General features: G+C 38.0%; 1 protein-coding gene across 9 annotated transcripts in view; it reads left to right on the forward strand.

Moving 5' to 3' along the window:
• SP140 (SP140 nuclear body protein) overlaps positions 1 to 19,834 on the forward strand; it is a 76,547-nt gene that overhangs the window by 34,376 nt on the left and 22,337 nt on the right. For 4 of the 9 annotated variants that reach the window (XM_059928885.1, XM_059928889.1, XM_059928884.1 and 1 more), the window contains 7 exons: positions 127 to 210; positions 2,200 to 2,280; positions 3,734 to 3,817; positions 4,220 to 4,300; positions 14,302 to 14,388; positions 14,604 to 14,720; positions 15,527 to 15,580. In XM_059928885.1, the coding sequence (XP_059784868.1) occupies positions 127 to 210; positions 2,200 to 2,280; positions 3,734 to 3,817; positions 4,220 to 4,300; positions 14,302 to 14,388; positions 14,604 to 14,720; positions 15,527 to 15,580 (588 nt within the window). The remainder of the gene's footprint in view (positions 1 to 126; positions 211 to 2,199; positions 2,281 to 3,733; positions 3,818 to 4,219; positions 4,301 to 14,301; positions 14,389 to 14,603; positions 14,721 to 15,526; positions 15,581 to 19,834) is intronic. The other 5 variants (XM_059928892.1, XM_059928888.1, XM_059928890.1 and 2 more) reach the window with 4 other exon arrangements.

Raw genomic sequence — 19,834 nt, forward strand, 5'->3', positions numbered from 1 at the left:
ACGGTGTGTCTCTCAGGAGCAGTGCTTGGAGCAGACATATGGCTTTCCCGTCATGTTTGGCATGAGCCAACCGAGGTCTGTTTCTGATCGCCCTGCATGGTCCATCATGTCCTTGTTTCTCTGCAGTGACCTGTTATCCCAAAGCTCCCCAAATGACTCACGAAGGAAAACCCAAGGAGGTGCTCAGCCTACTACCAGTAGAGGGAGAAGGTAATTATGATTTAAACTCCTCAATAAATAGGAAAAAAAAAAATCCCCCCTTCTCTCATCTTGCCGTTCTCTTCTTCATAGTCACATACATACACATGGAATTGTGTCGATTTTCTGTTTTGTTTTTTCCAAAACTGTGAGAGAGACTAAGGAGAAAGGTGAGCTGAGCTGAGTGGGGAGAGCACCCCTGCGTGGAGAACGTAGGGAGACAGGATGTGCCAAAGATAGGCTGGGGTCCCAAAGCAGAAGTACCTGGGTGACTTTATTAAATGCATATAAAATCCAAATGTCAGCAGGTTATGGCAGTTGAGGCAAGGAGATCATTTTCAGCTTACTTCTGGAAGTACAAGGAACATGGAAGTAAGTTTTGTGAATGACTGATAAGCTTGCAATTTAGAAAGGTCATGGGGGACACTTAGAATAGAGCTGATAAGGGAAGGCTCTCCGGCACTGTGGTCCATGTGAAAATGGAAGGACTTTTGTCAGTTTGGGAGAAGGGATCTGTGAGCATGAGGAAAATATATAAAATAAGGAAATTTTACAGGCATCTAGAAAGAGAAGACCCAGAGAAAAAGAGAAAAGGAGAAAATGGAAGACAAGGTAGAAACGGAATTACCTCAATAAGAAATGAGATACAAAGATAAAAATTAGAGAAACCATATAGAGAGGCAAATAAATACCAAAAAAAAAAAAAAAAAACAAATGTGCAAGGAAGTGCAGAGAAACTATGTCGAGAAAGAGTTTTATCAGATCAATAAAGAGTGAAAACTGCTGTACAGGGAAGAGAGGAGAGAAGTTGGGATCCTGGAGCACTGAAGTATGCACATCAGACAGGAGCACCTTCGATCCCAGTAGTGAGTTTCCAAGTTAGGTTTGCCCCATGGAGAGAGCGGTGTCCATAACACAGAGTAATAATTCTCTCCCTGGCAGCCTCAGCTACTCTCAGGTAACAGAATGTGTCTCAAGCACATCCCTGCTAGGCAGACCCATCTTCCAAGGTCATCCATCTATGTAAGTACCTGAAGACATTTATCCCAGGGTCTTCTCCATTTGGATGTCTTTCAGGAACTGACACTTCCAAAATTGAAACCAACATCTTCTTCCATGAAACTGGAATGTCCTTTTCTTACAGGGTTTGCTCTCTCAGTAAATGGAACTTGAATGTCCCATTTTCTCTTGCTCCCATCTTGCCCATTTTCTCCACTTTAGCACAATTTTTATTTGCAAGATGGAAGTCAGATCGTATTACTTTCCCACTGAAACCTGGTGTCCTTTGTTGTCCAAAGAGTAGATCAGTTATCCTTCCTGTCTTGCTGTGCCTTCCATTCATCATGCGACCCTTGCCAATTTCTTCTTCCTCATCTCTGATGATAGTATAAATATTTTCAGTGATTGCAATGTTCTGATCTTTCTTTTATATGAGGGATTTGGAAAAAGTTTCCCCTGTGGTTGGTGGTGTTGCCTTGGTCCACTCTATTTCTTACCCCATTCCCTGATCAGGTTATATTATACTATTTTAGGGTTGCCTCTCCTAACACTCACCATGAGAAAGGGAGCGAGAGGGAAAAATGGGATGGGGAAAGGTGATAAAGAGCAGTGTCAAGGCTGCAAGAGAAAAAGAGACAGGAGCAGAGGAGACAGAAACACACCAAAACAAAGAGAAACATCTAGAGATGCTGGCAGGAAGAAACAAGGGCAGAGACAGAAAAATATGCAGAGGCAATGGGGAAGAGGAAGAAGTAGAAAGAGAATTAGGTGTACGGGGAGTGTGGGAGATGGTGGGTGGTTCTCAGCCTCCGGTGGTAGTGATGGGAGGGAGTTAACCTGCAGGCCAGGGGAACCCCAAGGGCAGACCAAGATGGTCTGGGATAGAGACAGTCCCACCCATGAGATCATTGAGCTTCCCATGTCTTCAGTATGAGTTTTCTTGCCATGATTTCCCCCTGCTTGTGTACTGAGACCTCTGAGGGATTTCATTCCTTTCTGCAGAGGACAACAATGCCTGTTGGGAGGTCTGTGACAAAGAAGAGCCCCAGGAAGCCTCGAGCTCCCCACCAAGATGTGGGCCAGGTAAGGAAGGGGGGATTGCCAGCCCTGAGCTGCAGGGTTTCAGATGTCTGAATTCAGGGCTTCCCTGGTGGCGCAGTGGTTGAGAATCTGCCTGCCAATGCAGGGGACACGGGTTCGTGCCCTGGTCTGGGAAGATCCCACATGCCGCGGAGCAACTAGGCCCGTGAACCACAACTGCTGAGCCTGCGCGTCTGGAGCCTGTGCTCCTCAACAAGAGAGGCCGCGACAGTGAGAGGCCCGCGCACTGCAATGAAGAGTGGCCCCCACTTGCCACAACTAGAGAGAGCCCTCGCACAGAAACGAAGACCCAACACAGCCATAAATAAATAAATAAATAAATAAAATTAAAAAAAAAAAAACAGATGTCTGAATTCAGAGCTGAACAGCATGACCCTTGTTAGAATAGATGTGTTCCCTCTTCGTGTTGTAGTAGATCAGTCCTAAAGAAGGAGAGAGTGTTTTTTCCTCCACAATCTTTATGCTTATTTACACTAAAGGCTCAGTATTGTGATTTTAACCCCTGACCACCTTCTATTTTCTATAAGGAGTAAAAGATAAGTATTTATCTAGTGTTTAATAATAATAATATTATATTGTCATAACCTTGGATAGGCTTCCAAAGAAACATGGTCCTTGAGATCTACTTGTCAGAAATTAAGATCAATGATCTAAGGCCCAAATGACATTTTTTGCCACATATTCTTCATCAGGTTATTGGAGTATATAGTGCTTTATTCTTTTCAAAGTACTTTGGCAAGTAAGATTTCCTCACAACACTTTAGGACTTAGCCAGGGAAACAGTTAATATCCTTCCTTAGAGATAAGAATATGGACGCACAGAAGAAGGATACTTGTTTTTCCCTGAGATCAAAGTAGGAGGAAGGGCAGAGATACCTGTGTCCCGAGTATCTCATTGCAGGTGGTGGCTGTGTGAGGCTTGTAGCAGGTCAATGTCCAAAGGGAGACCTGCAGGATCCCAAGGGCAATAGAACAGAGCCTGAACCAGAGAGCCTTCCACTTCTCAAATAAAGAATGTCAGTAGGGAGAAGAAGAGATCAAGAGAGACAGTGAGGGAAGGAATGGATCCTGCTGTAGGGATTGGAGAGACCTAGAAGAACGGAGCTGGAGAGAATAAGCAGAAAAGGAGAGATTAAGATAATCACTGAGGAAAAAAAGTAAAGATAGAAGACGTCAGGGGGATCAGAGCCCACAAAATCAAAGGCGCACAATTATTCTCCTAGTGCAGAAGCAGAAATGTTTAGAGGCACGTCTATAGATAGGAAACTGAGAAGCAGAGGGTAGAAGAATGAGATTAATGAGGTGGAAATAGAGGCAGAACAGGGCTTAGTTGGATCTCAGGTGTGGTCCTTGGAGCAGATGTCCCTTTTCCCAAAGGGCAGCTCACCTGTGGTCTGAGCATCCTGGCTCAGCTCATTTTCTTGTTTCTCTTTAGTGTCCTGTGATCCTGAAGCTTCCCAAATGACCAATGAAGAAGAACCAGAGGAGCTGCCTAGTCAACCACTATGTGATGGAGAAGGTAATTGTGATTTCAACTCCCAAATTGAATCTTTGTTTTTCTGTCTGCAGAGAGGAAAATCTCCATCTTTCTTCTCCCTTCCTACCCTGCTCCCCTTCACATACCCATACAGAAGAAATATGTAGAGCCAACTGGAAAGGATGAAAAAGACAGAGAAAATTAGTGTATAAGAAGGGAGTGAGATGGGTAGACTGTTTTCAGCCTCTGATGATAGTGACGGGAACCATGTTAACCTCTAGGTCAGGTGAGCTCAAAGGCAGGAGGGTCTAAGGGCAAGGACATTCCCATCTTGGAGATACTTGAGCTGCTCTGGTCTTCCTGGTTGTCCCTGGGAGGGTTTTCCTACTATGGTTTCCATTGGTCATACACTGGGATTCCAAGAGATTTCATTCTATTTATCAGAAGGAAGCAGTACCTATTCAGAAATGTGTGATGAAGAAGAACCCCAGGAATCCTTGAGCTCACTACCAAAAAGGGGAGCAGGTGAGAGAGATAAGGCCTGTCTGGGCTGCAGGGTGTCAGGAGGATGGTGTTCCCTAATGGATTTTACTCTGGGAATACTCCACAATGAAAGTTCCAGTTAATTCTCAAATATCATTCTTCATATTTACCTTGGCTCTTTGGCTCTTGTACCTTGCAAGGGACAAGAAACCTTGAGCAACTCCATAATTAGGAGATCATGTTGTTTGATTGTAGGTATCCATATATTCAGTTGTAGTAGATAGAATTCCACATAGGAGAAAGAACACAGAAGCTGCACAAAAATGTGATTAACTTTAGTGGAACTGTTAGTACATTATCTCTAGCTATTTATTATCTCCCAAGAATATTTATATTCACCTCTTCCAGCACCGAAACATAATCTTTCATTTGTGTATTATCTACAGAGAGTTGATTTATTGGTTAAGTTGGTGTAATGTACTTTAAATCATCATAAACTCTTTCTTTGCCCAAATGTTTGAACTTTTGATCTTATTATAGGAATAACTCATGACTTCAAATGTTTGAGGTTATTTGGGGGTTGTAGTTGTTTCCTATTCCATGGACAACGCTCAAAGATGAAGTACAGTTGGGTTTAAGCTGATTTTGATGATTAGGTGGAGTCATGGTCTTTATATAAATAGTTTGTAGCATCCTTGCCCTGAATGCCCATCAATAGCTGTCAGCCTGATATTTCTTAATGCAGTTTATCCTCAATTAAAACTTATTTTAGAAGCATAATTACAAGTAAGCCATTATTTTTTTCCAGGAGTTGGCTTGGGACGATGACATATTCAAAAATTCTTCAAATTGGCTCTACTAGAAATATTTTAGAAGAACTGAATTATAAAGTTAGAGTGGTGATCGTCCTAAGTGAAGTCAGTCTTGGAATGTTATTATTAGTAGTAACATTATGGGAAAGTCAGAGGCTTCAAACATTAAACCAGTAAATAGAAAAACTAAAGTTGTAAGGATAAAGGATAAAAATATGAAGGAGAATGTGACAATCAGTGTGACAATCTAGGCATCCAGGAAAACCTTATTCTGACGATCTTGAGTGGAAGCAGTTCTACCTCATGGAATTATCTGCATGTTCTGGGGATCTTTGGGTAGTAAAAAGACATTAAATAATCCACTTGATATCTGTTTTTATATGGGTACCTGAAGAGATTGAAAATCTGTTTGCTTCCACAGCATTCAGAAGTTATGATCTACTCCAAATGCATAATGGCTTTCAGTTTAACAATTTGACATGTCCTAGAGAAGGCTCTATGTTCAGTTACTTGAGACAATTTTGCTTTCTGTAAGGGAATGAACTCTACAAGGGAGTCTGGAACAGTCATTGCATAACCAGCCTGGTATTTCATTTTACTTTATTTTCTTTTGTCTCATTTAATTTTATTTTTATTTTGGAGATAAAACTTATCACCAAACAATATTAAGTCAGGATTTAGTAAGGAAGTATCTAAACTATCTCTTCTGGAAGTGGACATTAGAAACTAAATCCTAGGATTCTCCTTCCCTGAGTAAGAATATTACTCTATAACACACACACACACACACACACACACACACACACACACACACACACACACACATATCACATTTTCTTTATCTATTTATCTATTGATGAACACATAGGTTGTTCCCATGTCTTTGGCTATTGTTTAAATAATGTTTCAATGAACATTAGGGTGCAGATTTTGTTTCCTTTGGATTATATATCCAGGAGTGGAATTGCTGGAACATATGGTAGTTCTATTTTTAGTTTTTTGAGCAAACTCCGTGCTGTTTTCCACAGTGACTGCACCAATTTACATCCCACCAACAGTGCTCAAGGGTTCCCTTTGCTCCACATTCTCACCAACATTTGTTATTGCTTGTGTTGACAATCTCCTTTTCTTAAACATCAACTCTGCCATACAACGTAACCTAAAAATGGGGGTAATGTCTTATGATATTCATGGTCCCTGGGGTTTAGGAACAAATCTTGGGAGGTCATTTCAGAATTCTACCTATGACAATGAAGCTTGAGTAAATCTCCAGAAAATAACTATCCAGATGAGCCACTGATTTTCCCAAGCAAATAATATAGGCTATCAAACAAATTAAAACACCAAAGAAAGCTGAGCATAAGTGTGTTAAAGAAAAAAATTTGACTTTAGAAAAGACTATAGTAATTGGCTTAGGCACTACAGGGAAGTGAGGTATACCTATGTTGTTTATTTCCTGCATACCTTGAATATGCATAGTATAGGCATACTGATGTTCAGATTAACTATAAAGTGATCATGTGTAGGAGAATTTTCCAGGAATTCTAAGGTTAGCCCTTCTTAGTACACTTAATATGTAGTTTCACTTGCAGAATAGAGCCCTACCTATTAAATTTATAGGAGTTTCTTAGAGAAAAGAAAGGACTGTTTGTTACATAATGGTCTGAATATAGCGGTTATTGGTTGGCACATGGAACTACTCTTGGTCATTTTTTTCAGTCCTTTTAGAGAAATATTATCAAATGAGTCATTTACTTTTTTTTTTTTTAATACATTTTAATCATTCTTTTTTTGAACATTGTTTCCGATTTTTTTTTTTAAAATATTTTTAGATTTATTTATTGATCTATTGATTGATTGCTATGTTGGGTCTTCGTTTTCTGTGCGAGGGCTTCCTCTACCTGTGGCAAGCGGGGGCCACTCTCCATCGCAGTGCGCGGGCCTCCCACTATCGCGGCCTCTCTTGTTGCAGAGCACAGGCTCCAGATGCGCAGGCTCAGTAATTGTGGCTCACGGGCCTAGTTGCTCCGCGGCATGTGGGATCCTCCCAGGCCAGGGCTCGAACCCGTGTCCCCTGCATTAGCAGGCAGATTCCCAACCACTGCGCCACCAGGGAAGCCCGAGTCATTTACTTTTGACATGCCAAAAGTTCCCCACTGAAATCTAAAGACATCTTTTGTGAAAATTTACCATTTATTAAGTGCAAGTTAGAATCATACTGAGAGTACAGAGAGGAAGTGAAAGTTCTGCCAGTGGGAGATTGTGACTTTGGCAAAGACAAGCCCATGACATAGAGTCATAAATATGAATGGTGTCCTGCAAATGGAGTATTGTGCTCATCAATCAAGCAGAAACTAAAAAGAAGACATATGATCAATTATATGATAACAGTTATGTATTAAACAAAAGGATTTTCTTTCAAAAATTAATACGATGTCAAGTATCCTCATGAAAGTTTTGGTGAGGGACCCAAGACAAAATGTGACAAAATATATTTGCACAAATTATCTACTTTCTAATGGACCCCCATCCATTAATTAGTCTTTGGGGCTAGCTTGGATTGGGGATTGATCAAGTCTATGCCTCTATCTATTTGCTTTGGATCACTATCTTCTGATAATCAAGAAGCACAGGAAAATCAGGAACAGACAAACACACATGAGACAAGACTTAAAAAAAAATAGACAAAAGAAAAGTGAGAGTAAATGAAGTAGTGGAAGAATAAGCACATTAACAGAACATTTGCTAAATGCTGTCCCGCCAAACCAAAATGTCTACTTACTTTGTATCTAATTGCATACACATCTTTAAATAATAAAATAAATTCAGAAATAAAACTTCAGTGAAACAAGTCAGAGCTCAAGTTGTTCTTGTGATGGATTCACTTGGCAGTGGATCAGGAAGACAATCTGAGTTGTGCACAAGAAGCTGGGGTTTTGGACCAACACCTGTTGGTCTAAGGGTCCCACAAGACACCCCTAAGCAAGAGTCCTCAAGATGATCTTGGTGGGAACACCATTTGTGAAGGAAGAGTGGCCACCATGCAATATGAAGCTAAAGCTGGATTTATTGCTTGCTAAGCAAGACACATGGTGGGAGGAAGCACTGTACACAGTTTTTTTAATAAAGGAAACTGCTGATTTTACTTATTTTTTAATTAATTTTTATTGGAGTATAGTTGATTTACAATGTTGTGTTTTTATTTACAGTTTTGGGAAGCATGTAGTTCAGGGACTGCAGACTTTCAGAAACAGGAGTGTTTATAAATTGGTTAGCATTTAGCCATACACATAGGCTTTCTGAAGTGCGTCTGTTGCTGACTGGCTGATTTTCGTAAGTGTAAGGCTGCCGCTGATTAGCTGACTAGATGTGGTTAGTGATGCAAGCAGTCATTGGCCAACTGGGATGAATTTAAAACTGGTTCTGGCAATTACTTTTTGCAACTTTCAAAGGACAGTCAGTTCTTCCTAGAAGGATAAGATCTTTTTATTTTATTCTTAGGACTAAAAGTAGAAAAATAAAAGTAGAGAAAGCAGAATGAGGTTCAAAAGATGGGAAAAACATGGCTCTGTCAGATCTCAGGTGTGATTATTGGAGCAGATATTCTTTTTCCCAGAAAGCAATTCATGTTTTTTTTTTCTTTTTGGTTTTTCTTTTCTTTTCTTTTCTTTTTTTTTGTTACATCTTTATTGGAGTATAATTGCTTTACAATGTTGTGTTAGTTTCTGCTGTATAACATAGTGAATCAGATATATGTATACATATATCCCCATATCCCCTCCCTCTTGCATCTCCCTCCCACCCTCCCTATCCCACCCCTCTAGGTGGTCACAAAGCACTGAGCTGATCTCCCTGTGCTATGTGGCTGCTTCCCACTACCTATCTATTTTACATTTGGTAGTGTATATCTGTCAATGCAACTCTATCACTTTGTCCCATCTTACCTGTCCCCCTCCCTGTGTCCTCAAGTCCATTCTCTGCATCTACATCTTTATTCCTGTCCTGCCCCTAGGTTCATCAGAACCATTTTTTTTTAATTCCATATATATGTGTTAGCGTACGGTATTTGTTTTTCTCTTTCTGACTTACTTCACTCTGTGTGACAGACTCTAGGTCCATCCACCTCACTATAAATAACTCAGTTTCATTCCTTTTTATGGCTGAGTAATATTCCATTGTATATATGTGCCACATCTTCTTTATCCATTCATCTGTTGATGGACACTTAGGTTGCTTACATGTCCTGGCTATTGTAAATAGAGCTGCAATGAACATTTTGGTACATGTCTCTTTTTGAATTATGGTTTTCTCAGGGTATATGCCCAGTAGTGGGATTGCTGGGTCGTATGGTAGTTCTATTTTTAGTTTTTTAAGGAACCTCCATACTGTACTCCATAGTGGCTGTATCAATTTACATTCCCACCAACAGTGCAAGAGGGTTCCCTTTTCTCCACACTCTCTCCAGCGTTTATTGTTTGTAGATTTTTTTATTATGGCCATTCTCACCAGGGTGAGGTGATACCTCACTGTGGTTTTGATTTACATTTCTCTAATGATTAGTGATGTTGAGCATCTTTTCATGTGTTTGTTGGCAATCTGTATATCTTCTTTGGAGAAATGTCTATTTAGTTCTTCTGCCCATTTTTGGACTGGGTTGTTTGTTTTTTTTAATATTGAGCTGCATGAGCTGCTTGTATACTTTGGAGATTAATCCTTTGTCATTTGCTTCGTTTGCAAATATTTTCTCCCATTCTGAGGGCTGTCTTTCTTCTTATTTATGGTTTCCTTTTAAGTTTCATTAGGTCCCATGTGTTTATTTTTGTCTTTATTTCCATTTCTCTAGGAGGTGGGTCAAAAAGGATCTCCTTGTGATTTATGTCAAAGAGTGTTCTTCCTATGTTTTCCTCTAAGAGTTTTATAACGTCTGGCCTTACATTTAGGTCTTTAATCCATTTTGAGCCTATTTTTGTGTGTGGTATTAGGAAGTGTTCTAATTTCATTCTTTTACATGTAGCTGTCCAGTTTTCCCAGCACCACTTATTGAAGAGGCTGTCTTCTCTCCATTGTATATCAAAGATAAGTTGACCATATGTGCGTGGGTTTATCTCTGGGCTTTCTATCCTGTTCCATTGATCTGGATTTCTGTTTTTGTGCCAGTACCATACTGTCTTGATAATTGTGGCTTTGTAGTATAGTCTGAAGTCAGGGAACCTGATTCCTCCAGCTCCGTTTTTCTTTCTCAAGATTGCTTTGCCTATTCGAGGTCTTTTGTGTTTCCATACAAATTGTGAAATTTTTGGTTCTAGTTCTGTGAAAAATGCCATTGGTAGTGTGATAGGGATTGCATTGAATCTGTAGATTGCTTTGGGTAGTATTGTCATTTTCACGATATTGATTCTTCCAATCCAAGAACATGGTATATCTCTCCATCTGTTTGTATCATCTTTAATTTCTTTCATCAGTGTCTTATAGTTTTCTGCATACAGGTCTTTCGTCTCCTTAGGTAGGTTTATTCCTAGATATTTTATTCTTTTTGTTGCAGTGGTAAATGGGAGTGTTTCCTTAATTTCTCTTTCAGGTTTTTCATCATTAGGGTATAGGAATGCAAGAGATTTCTGTGCATTAATTTTGTATCCTGCTACTCTACCAAATTCATTGATTAGCTCTAGTAGTTTTCTGGTAGCATCTTTAGGATTCTCTATGTATAGTATCATGTCATCTGCAAACAGTGAGAGTTTTACTTCTTCTTTTCCGATTTGGATTCCTTTTATTTCTTTTTCTTCTCTGATTGCTGTGGCTAAAACTTCCAAAACTATGTTGAATACTAGTGGTGAGAGTGGGCACCCTTGTCTTGTTCCTGATCTTAGAGGAGATGGTTTCACTATTTCACCATTGAGAACAATGTTGGCTGTGGGTTTGTCATATATGGCCTTTATTATGTTGAGGTAAGTTCCCTCTATGCCTACTTTCTGGATGGTTTTTTATCATAAATGGGTGTTGAATTTTTTCAGAAGCTTTTTCTGCATCTATTGAGATTATCATGGGGTTTTTCTCCTTCAATTTGTTAATATGGTGTATCACATTGATTGATTTGCATATATTGAAGAATCCTTGCATTCCTGGGATAAACCCCACTTGATCATGGTGTATGATCCTTTTAATGTGCTGTTGGATTCTGTTTGCTAGTATTTTGTTGAGGATTTTTGCATCTATGTTCATCAGTAATATTGGCCTCTAGTTTTCTATCCTTGTGACATCTTTGTCTGGTTTTGGTATCAGGGTGATGGTGGCCTCGTACAATGAGTTTGGGAGTGTTCCTCCCTCTGCTATGTTTTGTAAGAGTTTGAGAAGGATATGTGTTATCTCTTCTCTAAATGTTTGATAGAATTCGCCTGTGAAGCCATCTGGTCCTGGGCTTTTGTTTGTTGGAAGACTTTTAATCTCAATTTCAATTTCAGTACTTGTGATTGGTCTGTTTATATTTTCTATTTCTTCCTGGTTCAGTCTCAGAAGGTTGTGCTTTTCTAAGAATTTGTCCATTTCTTCCAGATTGTCCATTTTATTGACATATAGTTGCTTGTAGTAATCTCTCAAGATCCTTTGTATTTCTGCAGTGTCAGTTGTTACTTCTCCTTTTTCATTTCTAATTCTGTTGATTTGTCTTCTCTCTTTTTTTCTAGATGAGTCTGGCTAATGGTTTATCAATTTTGTTTATCTTCTCAAAGAACCAGCTTTTAGTTTTATTGATCTTTGCTATTTTTTCCTTCATTTTTTTTCATTTATTTCTGATCTGATCTTTATGATTTCCTTCCTACTGCTAACTTTGGGCTTTCTTTGTTCTCCCTTCTCTCATTGCTTTAGGTGTAAGGTTAGGTTGTTTATTTGAGATTTTTCTTATTTCTTGAGGTAGGATAGTATTGCTATAAACTTCCCTCTTAGAACTGCTTTTGCTGCATCCCATAGGTTTTGGGTCATTGTGTTTTCATTGTCATTTGTTTCTAGGTATTTTTTGATTTCCCCTTTGATTTCTTCAGTGATCTCTTGGTTATTTAGTAGTGTATTGTTTAGCCTCCATGTGTTTGTATTTTTTACAGTTTTTTTCCTGTAATTGATATCTACTCTCATAGCACTGTGGTCATAAAAGATACTTGATATGATTTCAATTTTCTAAAATTTACCAAGGCTTGACTTGTGTCCTAGGATATGATCTATCCTGGAGAATGTCCCACGAGCACTTGCGAAGAAAGTGTATTCTGTTGTTTTTGGATGAAATTTCCTATAAATATCAATTAAGTCCATCTTGTTTAATGTGTCATTTAAAGCTTGTGTTTCCTTATTTATTTTCACTTTGGATGATCTGTCCATTGGTGAAAGTGAGCTGTTAAAGTCCCCTGCTATTATTGTGTTACTGTCGATTTCCCCTTTTATGGCTGTTAGCATTTGCCTTATGTATTGTGGTGCTCCTATGTTGGGTGTGTAAATATTTACAATTGTTATATCTTCTTGGATTGACCCCTTGATCATTATATAGTGTCCTTCTTTGTCTCTTGTAATAGTCTTTATTTTAAAGTCTATTTTGTCTGATATGAGAATTGCTACTCCAGCTTTCTTTTGATTTGCATTTGCATGGAATATCTTTTTCCATCCCCTCACTTTCAGTCTGTATGTGTCCCTAGGTCTGAAGTGGGTCTCTTGTAGACAGCATATATACGGGTCTTGTTTTTGTATCCATTCAGCCAGTCTATGTCTTTTGGCTGGAGCATTTAATCCATTTACATTTAAGGTAATTATCGATATGTATGTTCCTATTACCATTTTCTTAATTGTTTTGGGTTTGTTTTGGTAGGTCTTTTCCTTCTCTTGTGTTTCCTGCCTAGAGAAGTTCCTTTAGCATTTGTTGTAAAGCTGGTTTGGTGGTGCTGAATTCTCTTAGCTTTTGCTTGTCTGTAAAGGTTTTCATTTCTCCATTGAATCTGAATGAGACCCTTGCTGGGTAGAGTAATCTTGGTTGTAGGTTTTTCCCTTTCATCACTTTAAATATGTCCTGCCACTCCCTTCTGGCTTGCAGAGTTTCTGCTGAAAGATCAGCTGTCAACCTTATAGGGATTCCCTTATATGTTATTTGTTGTTTTTCCCTTTCTGCTTTTAATATTTTTTCTTTGTATTTAATTTTTGATTGTTTGATTACTATGTGTCTTGGCATGTTTCTCCTTGGATTTAAGCTGTATAGGACTCTCTGCGCTTCCTGGACTTGATTGACTCTTTCCTCTCCCATGTTAGGGAAGTTTTCAACTATAATCTCTTCAAATATTTTCTCAGTCCCTTTCTTTTTCTCTTCTTCTGAGACACCTATAATTCGAATGTTGGTATGTTTAACGTTGTCCCAGAGGTCTCTGAGACTGTCCTTAGTTCTTTTCATTCTTTTTTCTTTATTTTTCTCTGTGGTAGTTATTTCCACTATTTTATCTTCCAGGTCACTTATCCGTTCTTCTGCCTCAGTTATTCTGCTACTTATTGCTTCTAGAGACTTTTTAATTTCATTTATTTTGTTGTTCATCATTGTTTGTTTGCTCTTTAGTTCTTCTTGGTCCTTGTTAAACGTATCTTGTATTTCCTCCATTCTATTTCCAAGGTTTTGGATCATCTTTTCCAAGATTTTGGATCATCTTTATTTCCAAGATTTTGGATCATTCATTACTCTGAATTCTTTTTCAGGTAGACTGCATATTTCCTCTTCATTTGTTTGGTCTGGTGGGTTTTTACCTTGCTCCTTCATCTGCTGTGTGTTTCTTTGTCTTCTCATTTTGTTTAACTTACTGTGTTTGGGGTCTCCTTTTTGCAGGCTGCAGGTTCGTAGTTCCCATTGTTTTTGGTGTCCGTCCCCAGTGGGTAAGGTTGGTTCAGGGGTCTGTGTTGGCTTCCTGGTGGAGGGGACTGGTGCCTGTGTTCTAGTGGGTGGGGCTGGATCTTGTCTTTCTGGTGGGCAGAGCCGTGTCTGGTGGTGTGTTTTGGGATGTCTGTGAACTTACTAAGATTTTAGGCAGCCTCTCTGCTAGTTGGTGGGGTTGTGTTCCTGTCTTGCTAGTTGTTTGGCATGGGGTGTCCAGCACTGGAGCTAGAAAGCAGTTCATTTTAGTTCAGAATATTAGTGTGCATTATGAGAGCCCCAGGAACTCTTCCCTAATCACTGTCTCAGGATCTGTGGATGGTAATTTTCCTGTTTCTCTTTAGTATCTGGCAAACTAGAAGCTCTCCAAATGAATACAGAAGGAGATTCTGAAGAGCTAACTTCTAGTCCACTATCTTATGATGGACAAGGTAATAATGAATTAAGAAAAAAAACAGAAACAAAGTTCTGGTAAAGAGAAAGGGATGAGAAAGGGGAAAAGAGAGACTTAAAGGAAGAGTCAGGTGTAGGGAGGATCAATGAAAGATTTCAGAGGAAGAAGTAGAAAAAGTGGGATCAACAAGGGTTCAGAAAAGAGGATCACTAGAGAAATGAAAAGTCTTCATAATTCACAATTTTGGCCCAGGAGCAGAGCTACCAACATCTGGAAATGAGAAGTGTTCCTGTGTTATGTGTTTCTCAAAAGACGTGCCAGGAGGTCCAGAAGGAAGTACTGAAAGTAAAGAAGCTAGTGACATGATGGGTAAGGCTACCTGAGTGTGGTGAGATGGGGGTGGCTCCACTGGTAACACAGACGCAGGTTGGGTGGTGGCAGGTGGTCCAATCCATCTCAGTATCCTGATCTCTGCATTTGCTTGACCTGATCCTTTTGGGAATAGCAAGGAAGCAAGAGATCATTATAAAATTGTGTTTAAGGGATGGCCCATGTTGATTATATATGGATGATGTAGTAGAAATACACTTTTAAAAATGGCAGTATATTGTTTATTACATCAGTATATTACTAATAAAGACTTGTGATTTACAATGTTTTCTATCCCTGTCACCCAAGAAAGTCAAGTGTATGTCCACTAGTAGATAATAGTGTCATTTTGTCACAACCTTAGAAAGGTCTCAAAAGATAACTAGTCCTGTCACTTAATTGTCAGGAGAAAAGACTTCAGATCAACTATTCTTAACCCAGCACATATTTTTGATAGATGTTCTCCAGCATGTCACTTGTTTATATAGTGATCCTATTAAGTTTTGTACGTAAGATCTTATTTAATCCTAACAAAATTCTTAAGAACTAGACAAATATCCCTGAGTAAACTGAAGTACATAGGTATTGAATAATGTTTTTCGAAGTCCCATTAAGAAATAAAGGAAGACCCGGGGCCCATCCTGGACTCTCATTTCTCAATTCAGTAGGTTTAGTTCCTTTAGAAGGAAGAGACAGATGATAACCCAAACATCTTTATAAATTCAAGCCTTCTGGAGTATGAATCATCCTAAGATTTGTAACTTTTTTTTATTCATTTTTGTTTCCTCACCACCTGTTTTTTCTAGATACTGTGGATCTTGGAAACAACTCTACTTTGGGAAAACTCAAGAGGAAAAGAAGTAAGAGTGCATACAATTTTACTGCTTTTGATATTAAAATGAGTTTTTAAGGCCAGTTTCATTATTATTATTTATAATAATAAATATTACTAATATGACAACCCCATAAAGATGTCTATATCCTAATCCCTGGAACCTGTAATCTGTTCTCTTACATGGCAAAAGGGATTTTACAGATATAATTAAGATAGGGACCTTGAAAGGGGAGATTATCCTGGATTATCGTGGTGCATCCAATATCATCAAATGGGCCTTAAAAAATGAAGAACTGTTCCTGACTGTGAAGAGAGGGAGAAGCGATTATGGAAGATAGTCACAGAGAGATGCAATATTGCTGGCTTTGCAGATGGAGGGGAGGAAAAAGGAATATGGGTGGCTCCTAGAAGCTGGGAAAGTAAAAGAAATAGATTTTCCTCTACAGCCTCCAGACAGGAATGAAGGCCTACTGAAACCTTGATTTTAGCCCAGAGAGACCCTTGTCAGACTTCTAACTGACACAACTGTAAGATAATAAATTGTTTTAAGTCACTAAATTTGAGGTCATTTGTTATGGCAGCAATAAAAGAGTAATACAGAATTTTTGGTCATTGGAAGTAGGGTGCAGCTATAATGCATTCCTGAAAATATGGAAGTGGCTTTGGAATTGGGCAACGGCCAGAGGGAAATTGGGTTATAAGAAGAACTTTAAGTAGAATGATAGAGAATGTCTAGATTGCCTTGAGCAGTTTGTTAGTAGAAAGGTGGTGCTGAAGACTCTGCTTGTGAGGACTTGGAAGTGAAGAACATGGTAGAGAAAACCTATATCATATTAGAGAATATGTAAATTGTCATGAAACCACTGTTAGTTTAAAGGTGTCACTGAAGGAAATAAGGAACATGTTTTTGGAAATTAAAGGAAAGGGGATCCTTATTATATAGTGGCAGAAAGCTCAGTGAAATTCTGTTCTGCAGTTATGCGGAAAGCAGAATTTTCTGGATATATAGCTAAGGAGATTTCTAAGTACTATGATAAAGGTGCAGCTGGTTTCATGTTGCTGCTTAGAGTAAACTGTGAAAGAGATAAGTCAAGGGAAGAACTGCAAAACAAAAGGCATCAGAACTTGATGATTTGGAAAATTCTTAGCCTATTCAGATTGCAAAAGATGCTCAAATTAGGAGCTTCATTGTCAGGAAAACGTGCTCTGCAGTGACAAGCAAGAGTGTGGCTGTATAACTTTTTGCTAATGCCCCAGAAGTAGTGAAAAGTCAGGGTATTCAGTCATATAAAATGTTCTTTGAAGAGATTAAGTTTGTGACCCATAGATACCCTCAGCCATCTCAGCAGAAGTGAAAAATAGATATGTGAGTATACAGGAAAGATCTGTAGAAGAGACTGTTGTCTAATGGAGGAGATCCCCATGACATACATGAGAGATTGATAAGATTCCTGAAAACTTTATATCAACAGAAACAGAGATGTCCTTTTTCTAGTCCCTGGAACCAGTAATCTGTTACTTCACCTGGCAAAAGAGACTTTGATGGTGTGATTAAGTTAAGGATTTTGAGATGCGGAGATTTTTCTAGATTATCTGGGTGGCCCCAATCAAATCACAGGGGTCCTTAAAATCAGAAAACCTTTCCTGCTATGGAGAGAGGGATATGTGACTATAGAATAATGATCAGAGAGATACAATGTGGCTGGCTTTGAAGATGAAGGCAGGGAGCCATGAGCTAAGAAATGTGGGCAGCCTTCAGAAGCTGGAAAAGGTAAAGAAATGAATTATCCCCTGCAGCTTCCAGAAAGGAACAGAGCTCTATGGATTCTTTGATTTTAGCTCAGTGAAACTTATATTTTTTCAAAAATTTTGTTGTTTTAAAAATTTTTAAATATATGCTCTTTGTAAATTTTGATTGATGTATATTTTTCCAGATTTTTCTATGCATGTATTAACACATTTATATCATATACTAACACATTATGTCATAAATCTATTCTTACTGTTACATTTCCCTTAGTTTAAATCAGTATATCATGCACAGACATTATAAACATTTAACATTTTGCCAAACTTAATTGTAAAAAGTTTCATTTCATTCTGCTTTAATTTGCATTGCTCTCATTTTTGTTGTGGTCGAGCACTTTTCATTTGTTATTGGTTGTCTGTTTTCCTTTTTCTAAAACTGGCTGACGAAAATAAATAAATTAATTAAAATGGCTGGTGTGTATGCCTTGCCCAGTATTGCTATTTTTTTTTTCACCATGCTGAACAAGATAGGAATATATATATATATAAAATTTTGCCTATGTATGTGCTTAGTATTTTGTCTCATTTGGTGTTATTCTCTTAGGTTTGTTTATAGCATATTTTGTTCTAGAGAAATTTGAAAATTTTAGGTAGTAAGATCCATCAGGATTTTCCTTTATGGCTTCTAGGTTTTGTTTACAATGTACAAAGATATTTTCCATCTCAAGATTTTTAAAATATTTATATTTGCTTCTAGAATATTTGAAGTACTTAGTGCTTTTAAATGCTTAAATCTATTATTCACATAGGATTCACCTCTTTGTGTGTGATGTGAGATAGTAATTACAAGGAATAACACCAACACTTTTTTTTAAATTGAAGTATAGTTGATGTACAATATTATATGTTACAGGTATACAATATAGTGATTCACAGTTTTTAAAGGTTATACTCTATTTATAGTTATTATAAAATATTTGCTATATTCCCCATGATGTGCAATATATTCTTGTAGCTTGTTTTATATCTAATAGTTTGTACCTCTTAATCCCCATCCCTATATTTCCCCTACCCTCTTCCTTCTCCCCACTAGTAACCACTAGTTTGTTCTCTATATCTGTGAGTCTGCTTCTTTTTTGTTATATTCAACTACTTTGTTGTGTTTTTTTAGGTTCCAAATATAAGTTATATAATACAGTATTTGCCTTTCTCTGTCTGACTTATTTCACTTAGCATAATTCCCTCCAAATCCATCCATATTGCTGCAAATGGCAAAATTTCATTCTTTTTAATGGCTGAGTAGTATTCCATAGTATATATATACACCACATCTTCTTTTTCCACTCATCTGTCGATGGACACTTAGGTTGCTTCCATATCTTGGCAGCGTAAATAATGCTGCTATGAATATTGGGATACATGTATCTTTTCGAATTTGTGTTTTTGTGTTCTTTGGCTATATGCCCAGGAGTGGGATTGCTGGGTCATATGATAGTTCTATTTTTAGTTTTTTGAGAAACCCCCATACTTTTTTCCACGGTGGCTGCACCAACTTACATTCCCACCAACAGGGTAGGAGGGTTCCCTTTTCTCTACGTTCTTGCCAACTTTGCTATTTGTATTCTTTTTGATGATAGTCATTCTGACAGGTGTGAGGTGGTATCTCATTGTGGTTTTGATTTTCATTTCTCTGATGATTAGCGATGTTGAACACCTTTTCATGTGCCTATGAACACCAACACTTTTTTCTTCATGATTTTAATGCCCTTTTGCGCCTTTTCCTGTATTCACAGATCTGTGTCTGACTCTACTCTGAAATGCTGGTCAGTTTATTTTATTTTTTTAAATAGATCTTTATTGGAATATAATTGCTTCACAATACCGTGTTATCAAGTCGGTTTAATTACAGTGCTTTAAAGTAAAATTTTCTATTCCTACTTGTTATACTTTTTTTTAACAAAGGAAAAAAGTGAAAAAGTATGATGAGAAGCAAGAGAAAAGGAGGTTTCAGAATTTCAGTAATTCTGGCTCCCTCACTGTGCATGAATTTTAGAATCAATCAAGATTTCCTCTTAATACCTCCCCAACTGCATTGGAACTTTGAAAATAATTCAATTTGGAGATCAATCTGGGTAGAAATGACGTTTTGACACGGAGAATGAACTACTCATTTATTCAGATCACCTTTTATGTTCTTCAACAAAGTTTTAGTTTTTTAAATAGATCTTGCACATTTTTACTTTCCTTGTCAGCTTTACTGAGCTATAATTTTCTATAATAGCACTCATCACTGTTAAGATATGATTGGATGAGTTTTAACAAACTGACCTCGTCAATTCTTTAATATTTGTTGAAAGTTCCTTTGCATCCTAATTTACGTCAATATTTGTGAATGTTCTGTGCCACTTAAAAATAGTGTGCATTGAACTATTTCTTGGGATCTGGCCTCTCCCCATAAACAGAGTCTTTATCAAGCACAACTTTGTTGTTTGGTTCTTCTAAATCTTCTAAAGTAGCTTATATTCTTTCT

Source organism: Balaenoptera ricei, chromosome 7 (assembly GCF_028023285.1).
Source record: "Balaenoptera ricei isolate mBalRic1 chromosome 7, mBalRic1.hap2, whole genome shotgun sequence".
NCBI lineage: Eukaryota > Metazoa > Chordata > Mammalia > Artiodactyla > Balaenopteridae > Balaenoptera > Balaenoptera ricei.